Source organism: Lissotriton vulgaris, chromosome 3_2 (assembly GCF_964263255.1).
Source record: "Lissotriton vulgaris chromosome 3_2, aLisVul1.2, whole genome shotgun sequence".
In the NCBI taxonomy this organism is placed as follows: Eukaryota; Metazoa; Chordata; class Amphibia; order Caudata; family Salamandridae; genus Lissotriton; species Lissotriton vulgaris.
Genome location: NC_141690.1, coordinates 226,496,670 through 226,515,064, shown reverse-complemented (window position 1 = coordinate 226,515,064; position 18,395 = coordinate 226,496,670). Strand labels below are relative to the sequence as shown.

The 18,395-nt window shown below is 44.2% G+C and overlaps 1 protein-coding gene across 2 annotated transcripts in view; it reads left to right on the top strand.

Moving 5' to 3' along the window:
- Nucleotides 1-3,029: 3,029 nt before the first annotated feature.
- IMMT (inner membrane mitochondrial protein) overlaps nucleotides 3,030-18,395 on the top strand; it is a 512,590-nt gene continuing 497,224 nt past the window's right edge. Inside the window, exon 1 of one of the 2 annotated variants that reach the window (XM_086964254.1) lies at nucleotides 3,030-3,270. In XM_086964254.1, coding sequence (XP_086820380.1) covers nucleotides 3,232-3,270 — 39 coding nt within the window. In that variant the 5' untranslated portion in view covers nucleotides 3,030-3,231. The remainder of the gene's footprint in view (nucleotides 3,271-18,395) is intronic. The other variant, XM_086964255.1, reaches the window with a different exon arrangement.

The following is an 18,395-nucleotide window of genomic DNA, read 5'->3' as shown; positions in this document are numbered from 1 at the left end:
TTCTCGTACCACAATGGGAGCATTCTGCACCTTGTAAGAAACCGGTCTGGAGTACTCTTTGAGTTCTATCCTATGTGTGAATTTCTCCAATTTGCCGACCTTTCCCCCAAACACCTTGGGGAAGTCTCTCTTCATTTTCTCGTAGTCCGGCCAACGTTCGGGTGCTGTCATCAGTACTTGCGTGTCTGCTCCTGGATCCAGCTGTATGCCTAGGTCTCCTTGATCCATCCACCCTAGGACTGACGGCCCTTTCTCTGCCACATACAACTTGCACTCTGCACTCCGTCCATTGAATTCGAAGGTTAGTGCTCTGTAGCCCACCATGGGGATCGGTTCTCCCGTGTACGTGACTGGTCTTATGTTCGGAGGCTCTAACCGTGGACCTAGGCTGGGTCTGAACTTCTCATTCCACACTGCTCTTTGGATGATGGTGTACGGGGATCCAGAGTCTACAACAATTCTGATCTGTACTCCTCCGATCGCCATGTCGCATTGCGGCTTGCGGGACCGCTGGCCATCTATGCCCAGTACTTGGCCATCCACGCACAGTACTGTTTCCTCTTCATCTTGCTCTTTACCTTCGGCTTCTTCCGGATCTTGTTCTACATATTTCACTGTGTTGCGACTAGCCTTCCGGCGACATACTTTCTCGTAGTGTCCCATTATGCCGCAGACCATACACTTCGCCCGGAACGCCGGGCATCTTTTGTCGTAGGCCTCGTGGGCTTGGCTACCGCATCGATAGCACGTGTTCTTGCCACCTCTGTTCTGCTTTCCTTGCTGCGCCTGTTTCCCGGACCATCTGTTGGGTCCTCTATTACCTGCCATCTGGGCTTTGCTCCTTCCCGCTGGTTCTTCATCATCTACCTTGTTCACCATGGGCCTTGGAACAGGTTCCCTCTTTGCTGCATCGGCGCACCTTTTTGTCAGTTCGGCCTTTTTCACCATGGCGATCACCTCCTTTAGCGTGGTTTCTCCACTCGCCCACAATTTGTCTTGCACAGTTTTGTTGGTGGTGTGCATGACTATCTGGTCCTTCATGAACTCATCATGCATCGTGTCAAACTTGCACGTCGTCGCAAGTTTCTTCAACGCGGCTACATAATCGTCGATTGACTCGCCCGTTTCTTGCCTCCTCTGCTGGAAATTGTATCAGTCAATAGTCGTGCACACCGCAGGTCGGTAGTGATTGTTCAGCTCTTCTATGGCATGTCCGAACACATCATCGTCTGCAGCTTGCCTGGGCATGGGTACTAGTTTCTGAAATACTCTAATCCCTTTGGGGCCCAAGTTGTGTAGAAGTATTCTTTTCTTTCTTTTGCTTGGAAAAGCTTCTCCATGCTCGCCTTTTAAGGCTTCAATGTAGTTCATGATGTACTCTCTCCAGTCTTCCCACTTCATCAGGGGCTCTCCCGGTTTGGGTAGGAATGGAATCGTCGTCGTCAGTGATGATGCCTGCACACTCATTTTGGCGCATCTTGCTGGTTCTACCTCCTGGCCTCTCGGGCTGCCCGGCGCGCTCGCTTCCTCACCCTGCGCTGGTTGCAATTGGGGACCCTCTGCGCCCCTTACTCCGTCTCTCACTGACTCCGCCAGGGCCACTCCTGGTTCAGTGTCTTCCCGGTCTGGCCTCTTCCTTGGTGTTTCTACCAGATCTTCTCCCCCCTTTCGTGTTACTGGGGTCACTGTGGAGCCTGTTCCTGTCTCCCTTTTCCTGTATCTCTGTGTCCCTTGTACCTGGTTGATTTGAGCTTATGCTGCTCATCTGTGTCCTCCTGTGCCACTGCCATGCCCACCTGCTGTTCCTGTGTGCTGTTCCCTCGTGGCTCTGCCAGTTCTTCCTAGGCAGTGTCTGGTGTCTCGTGGTGCTGGGTTCTTTCTCCTTTCCTCGTTTTTCTTTTATTCCAGCTCCCGCCCTCGTCGTCACTGTAATGTCGTCTGTCACTATTCACACAAAAGACCAGGAGCCACTAGTGATGTGGGAACACTAGGTTTAATTAATTAATGCACGCAGGAGAGCGCCGGGACGTCCGGTGCTCTTGGTGGTTTTCTCCCGCCTCGCGCTCTGCAGCGTGATCGGAAAATTGCCGCCTCGCGTGCTCTGTCATGACGTAGAGCGCAACAACTAGAGCGCGACTCTACAAAGACGTGTCCTTCTGCCTACCTAATCTACTTACAACATTGCCATCTATTGTTTTATTTTACTTTTTCTTCTTTCTCGTTTGTATCTGTAACATGTACGTATGTGAAATTCTCCTCATGTAACCTACTTGGTTCAATTGTGAAGCGCTCTGACACTTTGGGTAAAGTCTGCACTATATAAACTTGCATTAAATAAATAAATAAATAAATAAATAAATAAAGAGGTATCTATTGAGATGCAGACAGCCCGGAATGGGTCAACTAGTCTATGCAAATGAGAGGTGCCTCGCACATTCCCCTTCTGCCGAGGGCGCCAAACATCCTAGAACAGGCGCCGAGTGACAAACTGAGATCACTATCACGCATTATCAACGCATGGCAGTAAAGCGTCTATAGTTTCGGTCTATTGGCAGAACTACAGTGCCTACTATGTTGTACGTCACATTCACTATTTCATCTGCGCATGCGCACAATACGGGTTTCCCCCGCCACACTGCCGCTGATTTGAGTAATGGAAACAGCAGTAACATTGAAAGGTGTAGCAGTGTCGCGTCCATGCCTTGAAGACAGCTAGGACGGCGGCCATTTTTTAAATAGTTAGGACCCATGCAGAACTATGATTAGGGCAAAAATATGTGCGGTTATTAATATTAAATCCCCAAATTAAAGCATTTATCGGTTATCTGGTATTTTTTAGTAAACGTGAGCAGTAGATTTAAAAAATATGACGCAGATTAATATAAATCTCGTTATTTGAAAATAAATAAACGAATTTATTTTCATAGTTGGAATATAACTCATGTTGTATGTGCTACTCGTTGTCGCTGTGACATGTTAACTTTTGTTTTAAAAGAAACGCGCCTGCATACGTGCGTCGAGGAGGGGCCTTGGCATTCTAGTCCTCTTTCTATGGTGAGAGCACCGACTCTGCCACCAGAGCGCCGTATGAGAAGGCAGCTGCTGTGACCCACACGCACAGCAAAGAAAGGCGCTGTCCTTCCCCGCCTCACTCATTTGACAACTCCACAAGGTCCTTCGCCGGGGATGCTTTATTAACTGCCGTCCAATAGTCTTCACATCACTGTAGAGATGCTGCGTGTGTGCCGCAGAGCAGGACCAGTGGCCCAGGTAAGAAACCATGTGATAGATGAATGAGTTTGCTGGGTGAAAAGAAACATTGTGGTTTTCATCATGACCATGATAGAATGGTAGAAACGCACAATCTTTATATACAAGTCGGACGTTGAAGATAAAAGCACTATCATTCTTGAAGTTCACCCCATGAGTCCGCCCCCTTGTCAGCGCGAGTCGCTGTCAGATAGAACGTTTCGCCATCCCTAGTGGCTCGTGCCCTGAAAGACCTGCACTTTCGCCAATGAGAGTGGCGGTTTAGGCAGAGGGGGCGGGCTACCTGTATTTCTCACAGTTTGCAGTTATACACACTTTGGAAGGGGCGCGTGCGGCGGTTTAAATTTTGCATCCCGTCTCTTCATCATTCGTCCAAGTTAACTAAGTTCAGCGAGGGACCAGAAACAGGGCCTTGCACAAAATTCTGACACCTTGAGGTATACTTTGTAGGGGAAATGGCCTGAACTTTTTAACACCCTTGCTAGAAGGACGTGACCTTGTTGATTCATTTCATCCAGGGACCGCCTCCCTCACTATTTAAAAGTTAATTCAACAGGAGGAAGGAATAGGATGAGAGTTATGCACGGGGTGTTTGATGCACAGTTTCGTTTTACCGCTTCATGCACATACTCAAGGCAACTTGTTGATGTTCCTGTGTTAGAATAAAGTTCTCGCTGCCGGCTGCCCACTCGTGAAGTACTCAAGCGTTGCATTAAATCAAAATTAACCTTGTGATGATCAGGTGAACACTTTAAGCACACCTATCCCAGCCCTCAAATTAGTAGCAGTTTTGCTTGTTTTATGCTAGAGGTTTCAGTATCTTAGTGCAGGGACGTAGGACACACACAAATTCTGTGTGGGACTGTGACAATTTTGTGGACCTCCCAGTGACCCTATACAAATCACCGCTCGAAACAAATACAATCGCATACTTTCTAAGTGAAATATTGAGAAAAGCAGGCATGTTGTCACAGTTTACATGTATGCTTTATTGTTATTTACAGTCATATAGTAATCAGACCTAATGTTAAAAAAACATGTATATGAATCTTGCATCTTACTGCACCAAGCAAACAAAGGTCGCTGACTTAGGGTGGGGGTGTCGTGTTTGCAAGTGCATTATGGTTTGAAAAATACCTGCTGCTTCATTCCTGGTATCCAGCAATTTTCAGGCAACAATAAAAATGTGAAGATAACCAGTGATTAATGTTCTTTATTGAAAGAGATCGGAGGTTTGTCTAGTGGAAGTTTTGACTCTTGGCCACAGTGGGGTTATATGCCTGCTGCAAATAACGTAGATCACAAAATGCATATCATGTAAATAGGTCAGCGAGTTACTGCTTTTGTCTGAGAGATTCTTTTGGTATTTGCAGTTTATAAGTCGAAATCCTAACATTGAACAGTGAGCTATTAACCATCATCAAAGAACTGCATGAAAACTTCAAGGTATAGATAAGAAGGTTATGATTTTTTCCCAGTCTTTCCTTATCCTAATGTTGGAAAATGGGTTCATTAAGATAGAAATCAATTCTGATTATTAAAGAGAACCCCCCCCCCCAACCTTGGTGTTATGTTTTAAATTCTGAGTTTGTGCTTCTTTAGTTTTGCAAACTCATCCTGTGCCCTGGGCACTCCCCAACGTTTTGCTGACTGGTACTGGTTATACCCGACTCTGACTGAACCTGGCCTCTGCCTGAACAGGCACAGGGCCAGTGCTATTCTGAAAGAGAGACCTACAGATACTGTGAAAACACTTACATACACTAGAGTGCACTGATTGGCATGACCTCTCCTATAAGGCCCTAGTACATAATAGGGCAGGGGGATTAGAAATACCTTAAGTCCCTAGAATATTATAGGGCATGGCAGTTTAGAGGCCAGCAGCCTTTTCTGCGTTTGCATGTGTGCACTGCTGAAGCCTGAGGTCAGTTTAAAAGTATGCCTGTGTTGTAGGACTGCTTTTAAAATGCAAATTGTGCCCAAACTCGACTTTTGGGTTTTGGGAACTTACAAATTGATCAACTACAATGCTGGGGCAAAATTAAGTGGAAAAAAACTTCCACTTTACTATGGTTGTATCATATTTGCCACATAATACATCATCTGCTGCATAATCTAACTATTTGACCCAAAACAATTTTGTAGCTCAAACGGATCAAAATTACTAAAAGAAATGTGACTTATGTTGCTGTGAAGTGTAGGGCCCTCTGTAAAGGTTGACTGGTCACCTTTCCCACTGCTGCATTTGTATGTTGCACAGGTACCAATGAGGCAAAAGCTTTGCAGAGGCTGTTAGTATGTATAAATATGTCAAAATAATAAAGTATCAAAAATGCATCGTATTACGCTGCGACATACTTTTGGCCTCCATTGCTGCATAACTCCAGTGGCCCGAAAGCAGACTGCACATGTAAAAAGTGTTTGTGCATGAAGCAGAGACCATTGAGTTTGCAAACTTTTGGGCTGATTAAGATGGCAGGCGGACTTCAGTCCGTCCGCCATCAAATCGGGGAATGGGATCACTGGCCTTCAAGGTGGCGGCCCCACCATAGGCATTACAATGCGACCATCACTATGGTGTTCGCAGTGCCTATCTTTTACATTGCAGCAGGTGCTGCTGGCTGCATCATCCACCTCAATGTAAAAATTGACATGTTACATAGATCACTGCACTACGTGGGAGGCACAATGCAGTGTCTGCCACATGGTGCAGTGATATGTAGAGGGGCATCTTAGATGCCCCCCCGGTCCCATGGCTGGGGGGAAAGGGGCCTGCTAAGGACCCCCAATGTCCCTTTCCTCCAACTTTTCCATGGGTGGTGAACCGCCATGGATAGGCTGGCTGGTAAAGGGTATCGTAATCCCTACTGTGGTGCCTGGTAGGCACCACCTGTAATTTAGGAACCACTGGCCCCTGGCCCCTCCGCCGCACTGGCGGGCTGAAGGAGCCAGTTGGGTGCGTGGCGGTTGGTCTTTCCGACCGCCAGGGAACTACCCGCCATTGTAATATGGCTGGCGGTGATGCAGTCACCGATGGCGGGGGGACCGCCACTGATGGGGTGACGTGGCGGTCCCACCTCCATTATAATCACCCCCTACGTTTGGTGTGCATGCAAATCCTTCATTGCCGATCCCTGGTGAGTTGCACCACTACTGCTGAAAAAGGCCAATGGAGGTACCAATGGGTGCGGTGGACTGGCCTCAAGGATCTTGTGACCTCGGTGTCGCTGTCGATCTAGGGTGTGCTTCTTCGTATGCCTGCTCGTAAGACTGGAGGTGAACTGCAGTATGGAATTTGGTAGAAGGGCCTTCAAGGTTAACTCGCACTTGCCACGGTTAAGGTCCACCTGCGGGTGCTAAGACACCAGGGCTTCTAAGGTCTATCGGGCCTTCTAAGGTGTAGCATTAGAATGAGCTCTGTCAGGAGTGCGGTATCAGTGGACTGGTCATGAAGGCTGAAAATGGTGCTCCAGTTCCAAATTCAGCAGCTCTGGCCAGAGTGCCACATCCTCTCCCACACTGAACACCATACTGCCCCACTGAGAGAAACTTGCACCGCCTTCAGCTACAACTCAATTGTGCTGCGACTAAATTCAAATTATGCACTAGACAACAGTAAAATGCTCCCTGAAAAAAATGAATAACACCCCGGAAAATCAAACACTCATAAGGAATGCAAGAATAAGCAAAGCATGTGAAATGTATTCAGGAACAGCATGGTTACCTTACGAGTTTTAAACTCGTTATTCAGAAATCAGTAAGTGATTTTGCCTGAAAAATTGAGGACATGGCTACAAGACCAGGAAGGGACCAGTTTCAATGTCCATTGCTTATATCCTTTTAAAATGTAAGCAGTTTGGTTTAAAAAGACCACATCCCCGAACACAGAGATGCAGTACACATTTTATAAGCTAAAATAATTAAAACTGTTGAAAACAATCATATTAAACGTTTCCACTCCACCCATCAACCAGGTATTGCAGTCTCTTTAGGAATGGTTCACGTCCCCAACCTGGAAAAACAATGTTGTTAAAAGAAAGAAGAAAAAAAGAAAGTAGCGCTTTAACTGGAAAACTCTGTAAAGTGGCGCCAATGTGTAAGGGTGTAAATAACAATCTGCCCTGTCTGCTGACCACTCTGTATCGCTTTAATTAGGTATTTAATTAATTTTTTCTCTCCGTCCTGAGGTTTTTCTTTGGAATTATAAAACGGTCAGCAAATGGGGACATTTCCAGCCAAAGTGTTCTGCCTATTTCGGATCCATTTCACAGGGAAACAAATTAAGAAAAGGAGGGGCAAGAGAGAATACGTAAGAGCTGTCTCGAAATCAGAACTTAAGGATGAGCGAGAAAGAGATGGAGGAATAAAGAAAGATCGAGGGGAGGAGGGCAGCTGACAGAAGCAGACCAGGAGAAGTGGACACGGTCCTTGCCATCTCTGGGTATGAGGAAAAAGAGACAGTTTTTTTCCTTCTCTGCCCTTCCCAGAACGCTGAGCCTTCCTACACAATAACAAAGGGCAGAGGGCGGTGGCCTCTTTGACTCCAGCCAGGTCAAGTGCAGGGCCATTAGGTGGCGCTTTTGCGCGCTAATGGCCCTGCGAATAACAGAAGGGAGAGGGGAAATTCTTTAGTGCTCTCGACACCCCCCCCCCCCCCCACCCTTGTCCCCCGTGTGCCCCCCACTCTAAAATCTGGGGAGGATATGTGGAGAAGCGTGGCTCAATGGTTAGAGCGGCAGACCCTGATGCAGAGGTCTGGCCCGGGACTAGGGTTCAATTCCCACCTCGGCGGCTCTTGGACTCACTCTCCCCGGACCTGATAATTCTCGCCTCGGTGCCTAGTCTAATCATGGGTCCCACTCTGTGACTCTGGGCAATAGCTTGCTTAATCTCCACAACTGCCCCAGCAGCGCTTGGATGCCTGGCTTCACCTTGGGGGTGCCCAGGAGTGGACATTTCACAGAAAAGCCAGGAAGGGTTCCACAGTGTATGAATAGAGCGCTACGAGACCTCAGGGTAGAAGTGCGCTATATAAATACAAACACATTTACATTTACATCCCCCGCGTCCCCCACACTTCCTACCCCTATGTTTTAGTGTCTATAGGCCTTCCATGTAGGGTGACCAGATCTTGATAACCAAAAACCGGGACATTTGGGTAAAATAGAAGGACTACACTTTTTCATTCACGGAATGGCGCAGAATGACAGCTGTCATCAACATAGGATCACAGAAGATGCATTAAAAAAGTAAACAACATTTAATTTCTACAGCCAAAATCATACCTATTAATGTAATTGCTTACTTATAACAGCTGCTAACTAGCAAAGCTTTAGAACACCCATAAAAGTACCTCTCACTGTTTTCAGTCAATCCCCCTAAAAAAAAACGGGACATGAGCCAAAATTGCCGAAGTCTGCCAGGACTGCTGGTGAAAAACCGGGACTGTCCGGGCAAATCTGGGACATCTGGTCACCCTACTTCCATGTGACGATGTTGTGCTGTACAAAACTTCCCTATCATACATTAAATGTTTTCAGACTCTATTTATTACTATAGATTTATGCCCATCTTAGGTTAGAGGAGTGTTTTTAGTTCTAAAGGTATGTATACGCGCAAACACATCTAATTTTATGGGTGTCAAGTCACAGGAAATATAGAAATCAGAGTGTCATATTTAGCCGATAATATTAAGGAAAATGCTCGAGGCACTAATCTTGTTTTAAATATATATTTAATAGCCAACGTAATCATTACAGAAGGCATAAGGTTAGTTTATCCGTCTTGGAGAAACAGTGCAATTAAATTGTGAGCAAAAGCATGATCCAGTCGTAGCTAAGTGTCAGGCAGACTGACTTATGGTCGGTGGCATTCAAAGCCTAAGTAAAGCTCTACTACCTCTGAGCCTCAACCCTCACTGCTCTGAAGCTAAAAGTAAAATAAATAATTTTCTGACTGTTCCCCAAAAAGCAAGCACACAATTTCCATAGCAATCCTTATTGTTCCTCAAAAAGAAGGTACACCATTTTCATAGCACAATATAACAAATGGATGGGTGGAATTTACATAGCGCAGCTCTGCAAAAAGGTAAAAAATCTCCGGGAGCACGCAAAAGTTCACGTGGAATTGCTCGTTCCGCACGTTCGTGATGCTTTGTTTGAAAGCGCAAACAAGAAAAAAATTAAGCGAAGCCGCGGATCACAGTTTTTTTGGCAATTCCGCGGAACAAGAAATTACCCAAATTCCGCGAGCGGAACGGAATTTGTTGCCCAGGTCTAATATAAATGTACAGCACGGAAACGTTACTTACACAGCACCAATCACATTATTTAAAAATAACTTGCACCTGCATTGGCTGAAAGTGCACATAATTTGTCATTAATGCAAAACACGAGGAAAAACAATGAACTGATTTTGCACATAAATAACACCAACATGTTAATGTAGGCTCAACCGACTGGCTATGCATTGTTGGAAGATCAGAACATCTTTCCCCGGGAAGTTACTGAAACATTATTTTTCACATGCAAGCAGAGACCATGGTTTGTAGCTTATTTAAAATAGGCGCCTCATGACCCTCGGTTGAAGCAGCTGCTCTCTACAAATATTGATTGATATTCTGAAACCTAATAGAAAAAAAAATGAAAGTGCAGGGCTAGTGCACAAAACATGAATGTGCTTGTGAAAAAATGAACATGCATAGCTTGTGCGCACAAATAAACACTCTTTTAAGTGATGCAGCTTGATGCAGATTATTCATGTACTAAAGTAAACCAACATTAATAGTCTTCATATGAAAATCATGCAAGCTTGCTCTTCACTCCTGGATTTCAGAGCAGTTGTTATAGATGTTAGACATGGTGGTGCTAGGTGTAAGATGAGAACAGGAGTGAAATGGTAGGAGGGACTACAAAGAGATTTTGGGGAAGATTTCACTGTTGAGGTATGGAAATACAAAGGTTGAGTGCCCCACGTTAAGTTCACGGATATTGCTATTCCTATTAGGCACAAGGAGAGGAATGTTTTCTTGTCCTATAGGGATGAACTGAAATAAATCCTGCTAGATTTTTGTGAGAAAATACAGTTCTACCTATAGAATCTTCACCAAAGGTGGCCTTTTTGTTCTTTTGCTTAAAAGCTCGGGAAATCTGCCTCCCTTTGTTGACCTTCGCAGTCTCAATGATGCTATCTGAGTAGATATTCACACTTTACCCAATATGTACGCAATGATCTCAACATTATATTAGGCTAGCACTGGTGCTGGCACCTGACCGTTTTTGTGGAATCAGAGGGGATGTTCCACTTTAAATTCTTGCACTTTGGTCTTGTGAGCACTCCCTCTTTATTCCAAGGAATAATGAAGAAGACTAGGGTGTAGGGGCTTTATTTGAGAGATGTTGATGGGTCCATTAAGTTTCAAGGTGATACGCATATTTTTGGGGAAAATGTGGAATACTAGGATTTCAGGATGAAGAGAGCTTTTTCCAAGGATGGTATGGAGCCCAAAAACGTCCAAATTCTGACTATTATGCAAACTGCCAAACCAGCGACCAATGAGCAACTCATGCCATTTGCTTGTCTCACAGAATTTTATGCGAAGTTTGTTAAGAATTACTCTGTAAAATCGAAATTACTTGGTGCATCGTCATGAAAAATGTGCATTATGATAGAAAAATTGAGTAGTTTTGATTTACATAAGAATGACCCTGTACACTCACCTTGCTTTGCACAGTCTGTATTTGGGGAAAGGTGTATTGAGTCCCTTAATGTGGTTTGGATTTTGCTTTGCAACAAAGTAAAGACCAGAAAAAGTAGGTAAGCGCATACTGGTCTAAAGCTCTGCGAGAGTTTGATAGAAATTATTCCTTGATCGAAAGGGAGCTGCTGGCCTGCACTTAGGCAGTAGAACGTTTTGGCATGCTTCTTTGGGGTATTAACTTTCTTGAGGACTAACCATAAGTTGCTATTGAAAAAATGTTCTACTGGCGAAGGAAGGATAATAACAGCCATACTTCAGAACTTCCAGCTTGAAATTGAACATGTAACCTGGAAGAGAAATCAATAAGCAGATTATATGTCCAAATTACTTTTGCTTAGGTAGGTTGCATTGGATAAGCAGGCAGGTGAGTTTATATTTAGTGTATCGGAGTTGGTCTTGGGAATCCATTATGGTAGGACACTTAGAATTTGTACAAAGGATAATTAGATGAGGGCTTCAGAAAATGATCCTGTCTTGAGGGAAGTCAAGGAGTATCTAGAAATTTAGTGGACAGATGAGAGGAAGTTGCTAGGGGAAATCAAGTCTTTTATCAAGATTCAAGGAGAGGTGCCTGGGCTGGTGGTTTGTTCATGAGAGTTAAAGGGTTTCTGCCGAGCATGCTGAGGGGTACTATAATGCACAGTGCAGCATGGGACACATGGGAATGTCTGTGACCACGAGACAGAGCAGCAAGCACTTTTGATGGCTGGGCCTAAATGAGAAAATGAACAAATTGGTGAGACACTGTGAACCCTGCAACTTGAGTGATAAATTGGAGATTCCTTGTCTGGTTGCTCTCCTGGAGGGGCGTTGAAAGTTGGGCGTAGACTCCTTAGGGCTGTTTTGTGCTCCTACCAGAAGAAAGATGCATACTTTGACACTTGTGGATTATTATTCTAAGTGATCCTAGGTGAATCTGGTATAGACTGTGACAGTGGATGTGTTGTCCGCTTTCTAGAAGATGTTTTGCAGGAATGGCCTTACAGAATTCCTTGTATATGACAATGGTCCACAGTTAACCAGTACAATATTCAGGATGTACTTGGAAATATATGGTGCTAAACATAAGAGCATAGCTATGTACCACACTGAATAGACAGAGTGGTTTAACAGTGTTATCAAAGAATCCGTTCTATTGGATGTCATTGGAGGCATTGAGTGTGGTAAGTTGTAGATGGCTATGTTACTTTCCTATAAAATCACTCCATGTGCACGTTTTCCTCAATTTAAGCTGTTAATAGGCTGTACAACTGACACAATGTTGGCGCCTTCATGACTGAAAAATAAATTTGGAATTTCAGCTGTAGTGGGGAAGCCTAGAAACACTATTTCCCAGGAGATACTGGGTGGAGGAGACAGATGTAAGCAGTGGATGAAATTGCAGTTCGGGCAGAGAAAAGGGTGTCTTTCGCTGGTTATGTGTGTGGGGGAGGCAGTTTGCCGGGCTTAAGTTGAAATGCAAGAGAGGTGGTTGTAAATGGTTAAGCCCCATAAGGATTGTTGACCTGCTTACTGGTGCCGCAAGAGGATGTGGCAATTGGTGGTAATGAAGATGCTTCTACTAGGGTGTTCCTCGATTTGGCAGTTGAATCTCTGAAGATCCTGGTGGGAGTGTGGAAGAATACGTACAGCATAGTCTGGCGGGCAGATGACTCCACATGGACAATCAGTTTCCTCTCAAGGGATGTGCTTTAATGATGATGGGGCGAGATGGAGTATTCAGTTAAAAAAATGCCTGCAAAGTTTGAGGATTATGGTTTGTCCTAAAACTTGCTATGGTTGTATTTTTGTTTTCTTTATATAGTTTGGTGAGGGATGGTATTGTTACCAACTGCTGATGGAATTTCAATATGTAATGTTTGTTATGATGAATTAGAACTGGTAGTGATAGTATTCGAATGTGAGCAATTGGCATTTAGGGTTGGAGGGTGTTGAAGAGAAGGCTGGGATATGCTATATGGGATAAGCATGCTGCTTCTTTCATTCAACATTACATATTTAACAATAACGTCAAATCCCCTGCTACCAACATAATCTTGAACTCTCATCTTTCTCTGTATGCTTGATGCTTGGTGTGAATATTAACAGTGACACCGGCTCCTAATCAAGAAAGGAATTCTTACTGCTAAATTGCTCAGACTTGATGTTCAAGCCAGTGAAAGTGATTGTGAAAGATTTTATGATTTGCTAAATAAGTAGTTTAATCATCACAAAGCTCCTCTCCTGATTCATCCTTGCAGTCAAGAGAAATTAATATCCTAAACTCCATCCCCTACCAATACCACCTACAGCTAGTGGCGTACCCCTAGTCTGAGGCTTTTTCTGTGTATTGCGAAGAAGGCAGTAATTGCAAGACAGAATCCTTAGTTGGAACTGTAGATTTCCCCCTGTTCTCCGAGGGCTTTAAAGCCACGCTCCAATTGGGTGCCAAAGTCAGTTTATTTGTATGCTTGACTTTCCGAGGGTAGGAGGCAAACAGTCATGGCTCACTTCAAAAGACATTACTGCTTGTTAAAAAAATTCCGTATGACCTAAATAAAACATAAGTACAAACAATAAACTTGCATCCAATTGAAGCCATATCTTTCTTTTTAAAAACATGACGTCTTTCTTGAATTTTCATACTTGTGTTACAAGGAATAATGTCGCCAAACAGTTGCAACAACTGTGACTTCCTTATGAAAAATACAGATTCTGAACATAGTTTGACACTTGTAAACAGTCAACTAGTGTCTTTTCTCGCTTCACCTCCCCCCACTTTTAGGTCCCTACAACTAGATCATCCAGTGCAATGTATTGTAGTATTTCTCCCCCTCGTAGGTGCTCATGGGTATTCATGTGGGGAATATTACAATTTGCGATACACATCCCAGATCAAGCGTGCAATTTTAAATTCTGACGAACTCCTCAGGAGGCTGCACTCTGTAAGTGCACACGTTTAGAGATCGTAGTTTGGAGGAAATAGTAACATTTGGAAGATCCTTTACATAGAGTTCAGTAGTAGGCTCCTTGTTCGTTTCTTTTTTGTTAATTTATTTTTTTTATTTTAAAATCCTTGTAATAGTCTGATATTATCAGTTTTTTTTTCTTTTTTCAGTTTCCATTGTTATGATGTTATACAACTCTCAATGGAAGCTAGCCAGTGGATCTTTCTTTTTCCAAAATGAAGGCAGTGTAGTTTTGGCGGCACGCAAATAGTTCCACAGCAATTGGTGGTATGCCATACTTTGATACTCCTAGAGTGGTGTTTGTAGGCTCAGTAGGACAAATGCCAGGTCTCAAGGATACCCCAATATTTGTATTGCTGCTAAGATATTCGGACACAATGTCTTAATATAGAGATCATCCCACCTGATAGTTTTGAAGTCTCCCACCAGGTCACACCCTCTCAAACAATGCAAATATGTACGGGGATAACATTTATTTTCTGGGGGTGGGACTGGAGCCAGTTGTATACAGTTTTGTAATGTGTTTCTATACCCAGGATGCTGTGCACATATTGTGCGGGGTCACCAAAATCATTGCCACTGGGCTTCCTCCACCTCTGTGCTCAGGGCTTTGTTCCATTTCTTTCTGTTGGTGTGAAGTGTTGGCAGGAGAGGCCTCTAAAATAATGTTGTATAGTGTAGAGATGGTCCCCTTCGAGCCCCTTGCTGATTTCACATATTTTTCTATGAGTGTATAACTCCTGGGTGACTGCTGCTTTTATTTCGAGATCCATTACCTAGTGACATATTTAGGTATAATGAAACATTTTCTTTTGGTCCAGTTGCAATATCCACGTTTTAAATGTCAGAATATTGTTTCCATGGAACATTCCCAGACATTTCCAATGTCCATTTCTCCAGTTATCAAAAGGGACTGAATGTGAAAGGAGGGTTGCCATGGATGTGAATGCGTGGAGAGGGAAATGTAGTCTTTTTCAGTCATAGTGTCAGGGTTCCCAATATTGCCAATGTAGTATTTGTGGGAGTGCTAATGTAGGTATTGAGAAGCTGGTCTTGCCTAGGTTTCTGCGTATTTTCTGGGTGTATGTATGTCTTGTTTACCAAGGTAGCTAAGGCTTGAAAGGCATATAGGATCCTGGGTTGTAGGTTAATATTCATACTGTAAATTCTGCCAATCCATGAAATAAAGAAGAATGTCCAACTTTGGTGTCCTCGCGTAATGTTGAGTGGGTCATTGGCTTTGAATAGATTTGTGTTAGTAGTAATGTATAATCCTAGATATTTAATCTATCGAGTCCCCCATAGGAAGGAGGTCTTCAATTTCAGCTAATTTATTGTACTGTTGGGTTCAAAAGCTTTGATTTTGTTAAGTTTATCATAAAGATTGCAATTTTCTCATATAATAATGGAATTGTAGATGACAGCAACACCTCACCTGCAAATAAGAAGAACTTGTGTGCATTGCTGCCAATGATGCTCTTGATATTGTTGTCAGCCCTGGTATGATCCGCAGACGGTCCAATGCTGAGGGCAAAATAGGGACCCCTTTGATGGGTACAAGAACACTGTGTCAACAAGAAAAGAGCTCAAGCTGTCAATGATGTCACTGAGAACCCGGAGGTGCATAACATCACCATAAGACTTAACCATGTACAATTCTATGTTGTTTATGGTTTCTGCGCCCCCTTCCCTTTCCTGAATAAATACTGTAAACACAAGCAAACTCTGGCCACAAAGTAGGGCTAACATGCAGCACAGAAATCAGGAAGCTCAAACGACAAAATGTCCACTCAGATCCACACAACTCTCACTCAGAGGTACACAACTCACTTTGTCAGCTAAAGCTAGGACAAACGAAGTGCGGGAAGTCATTTTATTACACGCAAGGAAACTGATCAATCGTAACCGAATGAACCTGGTGCAAGCCTAATTCACTTCAGTGCAGCTCTACTAGGAGGGGAGAGGGGCAGGTGGGGGAGGGGTGGCACTCAAGTAACAACTTCTTAAAATAACACCAAGCACAAGCACTACTCTGCCGTCTTTCATGCACAGCTGAACACACGCAACTCGACTCTGGCCTTCCCGGCTCATGCCAATGCTATTTCTTTCATGGGTCGCAATGTCACATCCATCAACTGTGTCCAAGGATATGATGACTTTGAAGGACGTCCCTACTCCCACTAGGAATCTGGTGACAACTGCCACGCTCCCATGAATGGGCCTGGACATTACGGGGTGACCCAATTATCCAGGCCTGTCTGCATCTTGCAATTAAATACTGTAATCTTACCTTGTATGTGGACGGGTACCTCAATCAAATATTTCCCTCTTGAAGCCGCTTTTGCGCCAATTATAGTTAGACGCTACTAATAAAAACAAAGCTAGGAGGCCTTATCTCAAATGCATATACATTACCTTCAGCACTAACTCCAGGATCAGGTGGAACACTTTTCCAAACAAGCATTGGCAGCGCAGCAGTAAAGCTGCACGGCCGTGAAAGGATCATCTGCACATTAAAAAAAGCCGTGAGCGTGCACTCTCCCGAACTTCCGGTCTCGGGATGTGCACGCTCACGGCAGTCGTGGGGCGGGACTTCCGACTTTGCGAGAAGCCCGCGCCCTCAGAGTGGATGGCAGCAGAAGTCAGGAGAGGCGGCTGAGGCGGTAAGTGGGGCTTGGCACCTGTGTGTGAGGTGTGTATGGTGTGTGCGCGCGCGCTTCCGTGAGTGTAGCTGTGTGCGTGATTGTGTGAGGCTGCCGCTGTGAATGTGGAATGTGGAGCAAAAGATGTGCACGGCTGGGGGGGGGGCGGGGCATGATGCGCGTCAACGATGTGCAATCGGCGCTCGTGCACCAATCTACGTCCCTTGAGGAGCAACTCGGTCACAATAGGTCGAGAGAGCTCGACCTAAAAAGCCTGATATTCTGCCATTTAGGGTCACCTTTGTGGTGAGAAAGTGTCAGCCTGCCTTTGCCATGGTTCTAAATGTGAGTCCCAGTCTCATTGAGAGTAACCGTATTTGTCAGAAACAGCCAGTTGACCTGGTTGAGGCCTTTTCTACATGTAATACGGGGAACATCGCTATATTGTTTTCCTTTTTGGCATTTTTGATCAAGTGAATTGTGCAGGGAATATTATCAGGTGTGTCTGCCTTTAATGATTTCTGGCTGGTCGGATGTATTAAATTGGGCAGAAGAGTTTCTAATCTAGTTGCAAATATTTTTGTTGAGAAGCGCTATTAGCCGAAATAAGGTAGCAAGTTCAGGGATTTTGCCTGGTTTCGGAGTTATCCAGTCACCACGTCCCTCAGATGGAGATCTCTTTGCCTTCCCTTGATTTGAATTGAATATGGATATCTATTCAGTGGCCAAATAGTTAGTAAAGGTCATATAAAAGCATCCAATAAAGAAATATGTGTCTGAGATCTTGTCTATCTTAAGGGATTTAAAGGCTGCCTTTACCTTAGGTTTGCGCATTGGGGACACCAGTCACTTTTGTCTGTGCAGGAGACAAATATGGAAGTGTTGCACCTAGTATGTAGGGTGTCTTGTCATCCTCTCAGAGTGACTCTTGGTTGTATACATTTTCATAGAAGTTCCAAAGGCTTCCATTCTTTCCCCTACTGAGGTGAGGGTCGGGCCCAGCTAGTTGTAGGTTTCCTATATATACATATGCCTATTTGTTTCCACCAACTCTTTCACCATATTTGGCCCCATTGTTTTTATTTTTAAGGGTCAGTTCTGCGTTATTAAAAGTTTAACTACCAATGACGTTATTATATGTAATAGGTGCAGTGTTGGGGGCACTTTGTGTACTTGGTGAACCTCTGTGAACTCTAATCTTTTACTTTCTTTTGCAATATCATGAAGTTTGGTAATTTCTCCAACGCGTTCATCAGGCAGGAGTGCTTTGAAGGCATCCCAAAGGCACCTTTTTTGGGGTGTTGAAATGAAAGTATTCCTCTATAGTGGGTTGGATTTCTGGTTTTAGAGTTTTGTCCCGCAAAAGCACTTAGAACTCTGTCCAGCAGTAGCGATGGGTGCGTTGTCCACCATGCTGGTATGGGACCTTAGCCACAGCTCATGGTTACCTCAATTATGCTTGATCTGAGAGCTCTGTTGGACGTGTTTTTGTCTGACATACAAGGGACAATAATGCGTTGCTCACCACTGTGTAGTCTATTTTGGAATACATCTGGTGAAAGTGGGAGAATAATATCAAGTCTCCCTGATTTGTAGCTCTCTCCAGGGATCATAGACCCAAGTTCCTTCATGCCTTTTTACTATTTATTTATGCGAAGAGGATCAAGTGGGATGTATTAGATCCTGATCTATCCTTCTCTATCTCCCATGCTAAGTTAAAGTCTCCTGTCACTATTGTGTCACTCTCAGTAAAAGCTGCTAGAGTCTAGGAAGGTT